The following is a 12,089-nucleotide window of genomic DNA, read 5'->3' on the forward strand; positions in this document are numbered from 1 at the left end:
AATCAGATGGATAAAAGTGCTGTTATGATAATTCGTATGAGGCATGGATAGGTCCAACTAATTGCTTTTAGTGTCAGAGCTCTCTAGAGAGACAACCAGGTCTCTGCAAATAATCAGAGTTGGCCCAGTGCCTATTAGCCTTTCTGTTAACCTTCATACATGCTGAAGAAATGCATGCTAAAATTATTACTGCTTTGCTGTGCTCTTTTGTAAAGGCACTTATTGTGCTGTAAGAGAACAGACCACAACGCACAAATTGTTATGCTCCAATCATCAGTGTGGTGTAAATCCAATCCATCAGGTACAGTAGTGCTTATTTTTAGGCTACTACTTTTTATACATGATATACATTAATAGCAGTGCAGCTTTTTGATGGACAAATGGCAAAGAAATACCAGGTAAATTATAAATATATATAAATATAAGCTGGCATTTGGGTCACATAATTAGGGTTAGTTGCTTTCTTACTTTCTTACTTTTCTTACTGTTCTGTTACACTCTCCATACTCCTCTCCTCTCCTCTCCTCTCCTCTCCTCTCCTCTCCTCTCCTCTCCTCTCATTGTTAAATTACCACTTATAACTGATGTTCATTGCATAAACAGCTGTTGTGTGTCTCAGCTCCCAGTACGCTGTTATAATCACCACAAATCTTTATTCATGGTGCCTGCTTGTGTGTGTGTGTATGTGTGTGAGTATGTGTCTGGCTGCACGTTGTAAATTAGCTAAACACATTCCCAATTTTGTGGCTAAACAGCAAGTCATGAAAACAAAATCTCAGAAAAAAGAAAACATTGCTTATTTCCTATCTGTCTGTCTCTCTGCTCCACCCCCATCAGTCAGCCAGCCACTTGATCCAGTTGGCATTATGTGTGTGCGTGTGTGTGTGTGTGTGTGTGTGTGTGTGTGCGTGTGTTTGGATGCTTATTAGAGAAAGAGACCATAGCAGAGGGATGTTTTTATGTGTGTGTGTGCGCGAGTGCAAGCATGCTTCCAGTGAGCTGTGGAGGGGAGACAGAGCTTCTTCACTGGCTGCCCCAGTGGAGAGGCCCTTTTCCCTAGGCTGACATTTGGACCAGACACCTGGAGGCATGGCGGGGGGTAGCGAGAGTTCCCACTCTGTGTGTTTTGTGTGTTAGTGTCTGTGTTTGTGTTTATGTGGTGCCAGTCGGTTGCTGGAAGCACATTAGTTAGCAGGGTGTTATTGGCTTGTGGTTTGGGCATGTGTGTATCACAGAACATGTGCACATGGATTTTTATAATGATAGCTAAAGTTGTGTGTGTGTGTGTGTGTGTGTGTGTGTGTGTGTGTGTGTGTGTGTGTGTGTGTGTGTGTGTGTGTGTGTGTGTGTGTGTGTGGTTGGTTATAAACTTGTTCACAGTGTCACGTTAACAAAAAGGGCTGTATAGACCTACAGCTGTTCATGCATGCTTATGTTGGAACTGTGTATATTTTTAATTTTGTCAAAACGATTTCTTACTGTAACTGTGGCATCATCAGGTTAAAAAATAATATCAATCACAAGATAAGATTTTCCAACCATCCAGCCCCTTCAACCAGGTTATATTTAACATTCTTCAGTATGGTATGTTATCAGCAAATGATAAATAGTGCATTACTTCTACAAAACCCTTTTTTGTCTAACACATTTTGTAGAACATCTTTTTGAAATATCTTATATCTTATAAATAAAGAATTAGTAAAAATTAACTCAGACAGAAATCAGACACAGCTTTTGAGTTTTTGTTTTTCTTTTATTCTTTTTAAATAGTTTTTCATCTCTTTCTCCCCCAGCGGAAACACACAACCTGCAGTCTCTCCACACCATCCTGTCTACTGGATCCCCTCTCAAACCTCAGAGCTACGACTACGTCTATCGTTGTATCAAGAACAACGTGCTGCTGGGCTCCATCTCAGGTGACTGAATGATACAGACGCTGTTAAAATACTTTTTAATCCCATATTTTAAAAAGCATCAAAACATCTGTGATACAAAAACAAAAGAACTGACACAAAGAAATTTCAGAAAAATACATGGTCTAGAAACTGTACATTTTCTTCACCACACACCCACACACACTCAGGGATGTAGAAGGTATCTGTTTCTCTCTGTGAGTCGTGAAATGTTTAACATTTAGCAGAATCAGGGTAACTGACATAGGCACACATTAAGAAGCAACTGGGAGCCTTTACACAACTTACACAGCATCAGAACATACACACAAACATAATGAACATTTAATGGGAGTAGCACATATCCACTAATACACGAGTGAAAAGACGATGATGAATAATAATAATGACGATAAATAGCTGTGGTCAGAGGCATAATGTTTTTAGGATATCTTTCCATACATCTACGTGATTATCCGTATGTCCTTTACAAGCCTAAACGCGGTATCCGCGGTCTCGGGGACACCTTGTCGGAATTTCTTTAAAATTTGACACATCGTCCACTCGCATTCAGTAATCACCTGATTAGAATTGGTGGTCTAAGGTCAAGGTCTCTGTGACCTCACATCTGCATTACTCTTGAAGTGAAGGTGATATCACAGGAAGACAATTTTGGTGCAATTGTCCACTTGGACTCAAGAACGAATGAATTCACCGGGACCTCATGTATGTCCCATTCTCGTCATGAACACCTGGAGGGAATTTTATTACATCTGGCACAAACATCCTCCTGGAGTCAGTTGGACAGAAATGCATGTAATCTACAGCTTGACTAGTTGGTGAAAGCTGGAATTATTGTTAATTGTAATAATAATTCTAGCTTTTCTTGATTCTGTTGCTAAAACTGACATTAAGCAGATCAAAGTAATCCATGTGTGTGTTCTTCTGGACAGCAGGTCCTGCCCTGTCAGTTTCCTCCTTGTTGCCAATGGCAACAGCAGGCTGCAACTCTGTTGGCTGCCAACCGACCTAACCTTGACCCCCAAGGTCAACACACTGTTCATTTGTGTGTGCGTGTTCTCAGGATTCATCACAGCATATGCGACTGACTGGTGGTCACGGTGACATATGTGGTGGACCCCCTTTTCCAGTGTGTGTCTGCAAACTTGTGCTTGAGTAGACATGAGAATATGTTTATTGGGTTTATTGTGTGTGTTATCCTGTCGGCAGGGGTTTGAGACCCCCGTCGCTCCTCATTGGGAGATTTTAACACCTTCCCTGCTGGATTCTCTCCACTCTAATATACCTCCATCTGACTGCACATATGTCACTACTGTACTTCCTTTTCTCCCTTTTCTCCTCTCATGGTATGTTTATATTTTCTATTGAGCTATGTGCTTGAATATTTATTATTTTTAGTTTTGGGGCTTTTCAGGTTTTCTTATTACTTCTTTTATTCGCATAGTTTTTATCATTCATCTTGGAACATGTCAATGCGTATGTCGTACCGCTGGGTGGCTTTTTGTCTCAGTTGGTGGCTTTGTGTGACTAACTGTGCCAGAGTATGTTGAAAGAACTCACACATACACAGATGCAAGCATAACCGCACACATGGATGCAAAAAGTACATGTATCCAAACTGGGAAGTAAAAAAAAAAAAATCTTTTGCTTCACTGTTTAGACTAGACAGTGCTGTAAATGTCACATCAGTGTGACGGGTTACACTCTTGTGTATAAACACATAGTACACACACTAAATGGATGGTGATGGAAGACAACACAAGAAAGCAACAGTGCATGTTGTTTGGCTTAAAATATACTTGTGAGTGTGTGAATGTGTGTTTTTTTATCTGTGTATGTGTGTGTGTGCCTACCCCACCCATTAAAGTGAGTGTAATAATAAAATAATTGCATGTCTTCCCACTATAAGTGTGTGTGTTTAATCAGAAGACAAAGTTTCCACATCCTCCTGGGAGCCAATTAAAGCTCAATAAAGAACCTGGCAGAAAGAGACAGAGAGAATGAGTGTAAAGAACAGAAACAAAAGAACGAGAGAAGGAAGGAGCGGTAGAGGGGCTGAGATCAGTTGAGAGGAAGTGAACAAGATGGATGGATGGAGTCTGTGGTACAGAGAAGGAACGAAACAGGGAGGTAGAAATGGAACAATAGGAAGGGAGATAAATAGAACATGTCAGAAATAGTAAATGATTGGAAGGTAGAAAGAGACAAATTGATACTGCGGAAGAGGAAGAGAGAGAGAACGAGTATATGTCTGCGTGCATAGAACTCCTATATAGGTCAATAGAGGTAGAGCAGGGCGCTAACACTGTTAATTTGTGTTGTTGGAAAGTTTTGTCTCTAGGTCAGTGGTCACTGATGTTTTGTTTCCAGTATTTAACTGTATGTTGCAGCACGATAGATTTCATGTGTTATTAGCACTGGAACAGTTAGTTGATTATTAGATTAGTCAGTCACCACGAGCCATTTTCAGGGGGCTACATTTTCTTACATACATTACATGCTTTTATTTGATTCATTAGGAATGACTAAGCATTTATGATTGTATGGTTTCTTGTAAACATTACATGTTTTTTTTTTTCTTTCGTTCTTTTAAAACAGAAATTCTACACAGCTAAATGTACCATTTCAGACCATGAACCAGCTAAATCTCTCTCCTGTGCATCTGTTTTTCTCTCACCTCTCTTGCCAGGCGGCACTGACATAGTGTCATGTTTCATGGGTCAGAACCCGACAGTTCCTGTGTATCGAGGTGAGATCCAAACAAGAAACCTTGGAATGGCTGTGGAAGCTTGGGGCCTTGATGGTAAGGGCGTGTGTGTGTGTGTGTGTGTGTGTGTGTGTGTGTGTGTGTGTTCTGTCAGTGTGTGAAATGCTTGAAAATGGATTACTCTTGCTTTCTCTTTCCTCTTAGCCAAATCTCCACAATAAAGTGATTTATGGAACAATCTCTGCTGAAAACTCGGTGTAAGGGTCACATAGTGGTTTTGCAGGGAGGTTTCAGGTTTGAGTGCTAGAAGGGGCTGTAAAAATGTTAATGAGCAAATGTATCACTAGCACTAGCTGCTGAGATATCCTTGAGCAAACTTCCCATCTGCTTTTGGGACAGTTCGGAGACTGTTGTTATACTTGGTTGCTCCCATATGTGGATGTACCTTCGTGTGTTGGCTTGAACTGAAACTAGCCATGGCTGAAAAACTGCAAGAGTAATTAGTGAATGTTTCCTGGATAAATACAGGTATGAACTTAAAGGAAACACCATTTTTTCCACTGACAGTCTGAACATAAAAGGCTGATTTTTATCTAGCTGGGAGTCTTCAAAGCTCTCTGTGTTTTTCTCATTGATTTTGGTCCCTCGGTCCCCAGCTCCCGATCCCTGCTGCAGGCTGTACTGTTGTGTCTGAACCAGCTCAAAGGAGAGTGGATTGAGGGATAATTTAAAGGCAGTTTTGTAGGAAGAGCCTGGGATTATTTTAGCCTCTCTCTAAGCCTATAACACTGTCCTGGGGGAGAAGGTGAGGGCTGTGTGAAAACAGTCTATCAGGTTCTCTGAGTGTCAGATACATTACAAGACCTTGTTTTTTTTTTTGTTTTTTTTTTTTAAATCTAAAAATGATTTATGCTGTATCTGTGTAGGTGTGTGTTTGTGTTATTGGCAGTATACCCAGGTGTATGTATGTGTTGTGACAGGGTATTGCTCAAGACTAACTTTATTTTTTTCTTCCTGTGTTTTTTGTGTGTGTGTGTGTGTGTGTGTGTTACCAGGTAAACCTGTATGGGGAGAGAGTGGGGAACTCGTCTGCTTGAAGCCAATCCCCTGTCAACCAACGCATTTCTGGAATGATGACAATGGGAGCAAATATCACAAAGCATACTTTTCTACATATCCTGGTAAGTAGAAAATCGTCACATACTGTAAGTATTTACTGAAAAAACACATGTACGAGAGAGATGAAGTCACTTCATATTCAGACTAACCTGCATTCCATTAGCATTAGCAATTAAATGCAAGTAGAAAAAAGTGTGATTATAGGGAATTTAGGGCTTATCAGATAATGTTTTCTTTAAATGCTGATATATTGTTGTATCTTGTATGTTTTATCAAAAGCTGTCCGTACCTAGAGTTAATAGCAATTTCAAAAGGCTTCATGGGATTTTGAATCAAGTTTCCTTATTTGTTAAATGTAACCCTGAAGTTCCAGTTTCACTTTGGCTCGTAAGAGCCCTGTAATAAATATTGCCTTATTTAAATCTTGTGTTCTCCCTTTTACTGCTACTGCATGTAACAGTATACAGAAGTACTGTAGTTAGCATATTTGATATTATTATCAGTATTATTAAATTTGTTGTTGTTGTTATTTTTTAATTAAAACAATTTAATAGCACTCTTTTATGATAGGTGTGTGGGCCCATGGAGACTACTGTAAAATTAACCCAAAGACAGGAGGCATCGTCATGTTGGGCAGAAGGTCAGACATCAACTTTTTTCACTCAGAGCTGATAAATGTTGAAATAAAGATAATTTTATCACTGTATATTTAATTAATGAATATATTTACAGTAATTATTGCAGATTGTATATATTAAATTTGAGATGCTAATCCTATAAATCTTTTTCTTTAATGAAGAAAATAAAATAGTGTAATTTTGCTTTGGATTTGGCACAGCGCTCCGTTGTGTTTGTTCAAAAAGGTTAATAGCCTGTACCGACTGGTTAATTACACAGTTTCACATTGTTTTATGTGGAGATGGAATGAATGTACAGAAATATCAATGTGCAAAAGCAAATAAGTAGATGTGTGAGAGAAAAAAAACTATCATCTCATAGAAACTGAACTTGCAGGAAAAGGCTGGCAGATTGTTTCTCTCTGTTGCGATGTGATGTATGACATGTGGCGCGACAGTTTCCCAGTGACAGAATCTGCGCTTTTGAATGTTGAACTTCTTGTTGAACTGTTTGTTCTGCAGTGATGGTACATTGAACCCCAACGGAGTCCGATTTGGCAGCTCAGAGATCTACAACATTGGTGAGCCTTGAAGATTACCGGTGGAACAGGGTGTGGGTGTGAGAAATGATAAAAGGAAGTAGCAAAAACATTTTTGTGAGCTTAAATTGAATCATGGTCGTCTTTATGTCGATGGGAAAAAAAAGTCATCTCACCATCCATCTTCTAAGTTTGTCCACTTGTGATTATTTGTTCAACATTTGTCCAAACTATTGACAACAGTAAAGCAGTGTCACTGTCCTTAGTTTGGAAGTTGTAAGTCATGTTTTGCTCTGTTTTCTCCATTGAACTCTGCCAACACTCCTCTCTTCTCTTCTGTCTCTCTAATCTGTGCTCTCTTACTCTCTTCACCTCTCACCGTCTCCTCTCTCCTTGCCTCTCATCTACCATTGTTCTGTCTCCTTGCCCTCCACTCTGCCTGTCCTCTCCTGTTCTCGCTGCAGTGGAGGCGTTTGAGGAAGTTACGGACAGCCTTTGTGTTCCTCAATACAACGCCGACGGAGAAGAGCGAGTTATTTTGTTCTTAAAGATGGCACCTGGTAGGTCCTTCAGTCCAGACTTGGTGGCGAGGATTAGAGGAGCCATTAGAAAAGCTCTGTCTGCCCGACACGTCCCTGCCCTGCTACTGGAGACCAAAGACATTCCTGTAAGATAATTATAAGCATCAGTTAGATGTGGATAAACCTGTAAGTTTATCAAGGCACTTGAATGACAACCCTTATCTTCATCCCTTTGCAGTACACCATCAGCGGTAAGAAGGTGGAGGTGGCGGTGAAACAGGTGGTTGCAGGTCGCGAGGTGGCGCAAAGAGGAGCTTTTTCCAACCCTGATTCACTGGACCTCTACAAGAACATTCCTGAACTGCAAAACTATTAGAGATGCGGCTTCATGGAGTCCAAGAGAGGGCCTGTGAAAGAGAACCATGTGTCAAGGATTCAGTTTAGTTTTTAAAATTAACTTTACTCACAACTTCACACACACTGGCAGACATGCAGATTGCATTGAAGGGGTAGTTTATAAAGGCAAACCCTGAGCTTTAGACAGGGCATAACAATATTTATGTCAAAATAATACAAAAATGTTAAATCTTAAATAATATGTGTGTATATAGTATATAAGAAGTCAGTAATGTCAGATAAGAGTGGTTAAAAACAATTGTACTGCTCCATAGGATAGCTGTTCAAGTAATCAGGCAGGTTCTTCTACTCATGCAGAACTCACGACCATGTTGTGCAAGTAAATGTCAAAAAGGATTCAGCTTTGGATGTGATAGAATGTACACAGCTGCACTTGTGAATAAGCTCATTCTTTGAAATCACCAACGACGGAGAAGTGAAATTTAGCAGGAAGTGCTTCGCTTTTGCTTCACAGCCTGATTGATATCAGCTGGTGAAGAACCATATCTCTCCGTGTCACCTGCTTCAACCCGGTGTCGGTTCTGAGTGGATCCAACGGATGAAAATCTGTGGTGATAAAACCAGCGAGACACCTGGGAGCGACACCTCGGCCTTGACTCATATCATTGTTACGTGGTGCGTGTTGCATTGTTAGTTGTGTATATATACGGTATATATGTGAATATATATTTTTTGGACTGAGAAATTGCATTACCATTATAATAATGCAGTCAAACACACTGAACCAACCCTGTTAGCTACAGTGATTCCCATATTCGAGTGTGTCTTAACATGCCAGGAGTTGGATTAGAGGAAACAGAGATTCCAAATAAAACAAAACTTTAAAACAAAACAGAATTTTAGCCCCAACCTGAAATATCCAAACACTCATTTGACTTTGTAACATTGACCCAGCAGAGAAATTAATGCTGTTCATGTTTTTAAGTCACACTTGCCCTCATTTTATGAACAAATCAGCCAAGTGAGCATTTGTTCATTTCACCACAAAGGCCTGTACTTATGAGTTTCATATCAATGCTTCACATTTTTCATAACTCACAACAGCCTGTTCTGCTTTGGACGTGCAAAAACATAACTATTTATTATTTCCTCATGCTGTGTGACAAAAGCGTACTTAGGAACATGGATGTACAAAAACAAAATCTCTGATCGTTTGTGTTTCATCTGGGCATTCATTTCAGAATGTGAGTAATAGCATTTTACATATTGGACTTTTTGTAATTTCTTTCTTTTTTTGGGTTCTGATTCACACATTTCTGTTTGTAACATTTTAAACATGTTTGAAAGTTTGAATGTAAAAAAATGAAAACGTCAACTGGAAAACTCTGCAGTTTATCCTTCATATCATGTTCATTGCTAAAGGTTGAATAATCTTCCTCTTTAAGGCCTTTATCCTGTGGAGTTTTTTGGCGCACTATGCACTATGGAGCAGTTTTTTTTTGTTTGCACACACACAAGCCTGTGGTTGATGGGATACAAGAAAAGTAGCAATGGGCCAGTGAAATGCTGGGAACAAAAGTAACAGCAAGCTAACATGTGGTTGTGAGAACCAAAACTCCACAGGGTACTCTTTAAAGTTTTAAAATGCATAGGTTGTGTATATGTGACACGTGGGGAGATCTGCTGTTCCATATTGTAGTGTGCATGGAGATTATCCTGTCTTTGCTTCTTGTATTAGGCCTAGAGTTTCAAAATGTTGGATCATATTTCAATTCTAAGTATGTTGTATTTGGTTTTGCCTTTAGTGGCTGTACAATGTCACTTTTGCTTATTTTGGTGTTGCAAGAAAGTCTAATGAATCAGAAGTGTCTTTTGATCATTATTTACACACGGTGGCGATGGTCAGTTTACGCTAGAAGTTGACAGGGCCGTGAATGGATGTGACCTTTCAGGGGAGTATTAGCGAGTATTTTCACCCAGGTGCATTTCCCTGTTGATAAAACCAGTCTGAAAACTAAATCTGAAACAAATAACAATGTTGTTATTGAGCCTGTTAATACCCATTACTCATTTATAGGCAGCTATGTTGTTCCTAAATAAACTGGGAGGCAGTTGTGTTCGTGCTTGTTGCACACAGCACATGTATAAGATGTACAAATGCAAATGAGGTTAAGAAAACATCTGTTTTTACAGAAATATGCTTTAAGGAGTTCTGATGAAACAAAACTGCACCTCCGATTGTCGTCAGCAGCAGCTGCCAGTAACATGATCTTAGTGCTACAGCTCTCACGTTGTGATGTATTGACCACTTCAGGACCTGAACCTCTGCTTCAGGGTGAAGATTAAACAACTGACAGGCTGTTGGAATAACCAAAAATGTGTGTGTGCATGTGTGTGTGTGTGTTCGGGTAATTGTGTCGTTGTGTATGTGTTTTTCTCTTCTTTTTTTTTTTTTTTTTTTGCTGGGTGTGTAACAGCCAGTCATTTTGACAGATGTCAACTTTAGAAATAAACTTGGCAGTTTTAAAACTCCCTGTAACCTTTATAAGTGTGATGGCTCAGACCTGCCAGTCAGCTGCACTTCAAAACACAACAGAGTTGAAATTTAAAAAAGGGAAAAGTGAGACTTGGTTAGCGTCCAGTTCTACGATGTAATAAGTCTTAACCAATCTAGTGTTTGAGCATTTTATCTCATCCTACCCTCACTCAGACATGAGAAAAGGTTTTGTTGGCATCCTGTCAGTCTATAGAGGAGAGAGAGGGAGAGAGAGAGAGAGGGAGAGAGAGGGAGGACTGCTGTGTGGTGTAAAATGTAGGAATGTTGACAAATGAAAAGCTGAAGTGTTTACCAAATTCACAAATAATAACCATCTGATGAACATGCCTGGTAAGTGCCATGCAGTCCCCCAGAGAGGCTGTCTGTTGTTGTATGATTCATCCCAGTAGTCTCATAACAAAGCACATCGCAGACAAGAAAATTGCTTTGTTAGCGGCTTGATCGTACACTCTGTACTTACAGGGGTTGACTGTTAATTTACTCTCAGCACAATCAATTTAAAATGTAAATGGAAAAAGCACAGGCTAATGATGGACGGTTGTATTCTTGTTTTGTGGTGCTTATGTAAAAGTGTATGTAAAAGGAACATTTAGACTTTGTCTCCCTAAAGGACAGTCATCGTATTGAAAGTGCATTTAAAGACTTTTATATTTGATTTAAAACACTGCAAAAACTCCAAAGATGTCAGTTTCAATAGACACAGAAGCTTGGACATGGTGTCTGTTTCATCATCCATGTTTTGAAGGTTTGGTACCATTTTTTTTCCTGAGTTAGTGAAGCTAGAAAACCAAAGGCAGCCAGAAAATTCTGTCTTGTCAAAGCCCGCAAGAGAAAGAGAGAGTCTCTTCAGAGCTCTAATTTGATTTTAGTGTTTTCTGTCAGCTCTGGTTCTGATCATTCGATTAATCATTCAGCCTATGAAGTGTCACCATCACAACTCGCAAGAGGCCGAGATGATGTCTGTAAAATCACCTGCTTGGTCAGACAGTGGCACAAAACTGTAACGGGACAAAGAAATGGGAAATTCTCCGGGGCTGTCGGCCACATTACATGACCTTATTAACTAATTCTGGTCATGTGATCTTATGGTATGGTGATCCAGCTGACACCTGATCATTGAACAGTCATTCCAAACCCAGACTTTCAGCTCAAGCTCACACTGTAATTTTACTCATGTTATTCTCAGCAAAAAAAAAAAAAAAAAGCAAATAAGCACGTTTCCCAAATGTGGAATTAAAAATGGAAGTAAATCCAACACTTTATTACTTCTGAGACTAATCCTTTAGAGAAAGAGTTGGGGAAATTAGTGTTATGTTCAAGCGAGCCCCTAGAGGCCTGTAGAGGAGCTGCATAGTCACTTTTATATCTTAACAGCTCAACACCTCATCATTCAGCTGTGGTTGGTGATTGCTTGATAACACTATTATGAATATAAGAATTATTTAAGGAATATATTCCAATATATCCCAAAAGTCAATTTGCTTAAAAAGAAATAAAAGTCCAAACATTTTATCTCAGAAAACTTATTTATTTTCCTTTAATTTTTTTAGGTTTGTGTACCATAATGGAGACAAGAAGTGAACTTGATGTTTGCTTGCAAAGGATTTTCTCCGAGATCTGGGATCAATGTTTTAGACGACCCACCCTGTTTACATGATTTGAGTTTAGGCTCTTCCCCAAAATCAAGGGCAGCTTATCAAGATGATGTGAGCGAGGCAATGAAGGACAAGTATGTTAAGCTGAAGAAAGATGCTATTGA

At 39.5% G+C, this 12,089-nt stretch overlaps 1 protein-coding gene across 1 annotated transcript in view; it reads left to right on the forward strand.

Moving 5' to 3' along the window:
• Positions 1 to 9,638, forward strand: part of aacs (acetoacetyl-CoA synthetase) — a 28,559-nt gene extending 18,921 nt beyond the window's left edge. The window contains exons 12-18 of the mRNA XM_026343761.1: positions 1,794 to 1,916; positions 4,603 to 4,716; positions 5,676 to 5,801; positions 6,310 to 6,379; positions 6,879 to 6,937; positions 7,360 to 7,562; positions 7,655 to 9,638. Coding sequence (XP_026199546.1) covers positions 1,794 to 1,916; positions 4,603 to 4,716; positions 5,676 to 5,801; positions 6,310 to 6,379; positions 6,879 to 6,937; positions 7,360 to 7,562; positions 7,655 to 7,792 — 833 coding nt within the window. The 3' untranslated portion in view covers positions 7,793 to 9,638. The remainder of the gene's footprint in view (positions 1 to 1,793; positions 1,917 to 4,602; positions 4,717 to 5,675; positions 5,802 to 6,309; positions 6,380 to 6,878; positions 6,938 to 7,359; positions 7,563 to 7,654) is intronic.
• Positions 9,639 to 12,089: the final 2,451 nt, after the last annotated feature.

Source organism: Anabas testudineus, chromosome 9, assembly GCF_900324465.2.
Source record: "Anabas testudineus chromosome 9, fAnaTes1.2, whole genome shotgun sequence".
NCBI classification, from domain to species: domain Eukaryota; kingdom Metazoa; phylum Chordata; class Actinopteri; order Anabantiformes; family Anabantidae; genus Anabas; species Anabas testudineus.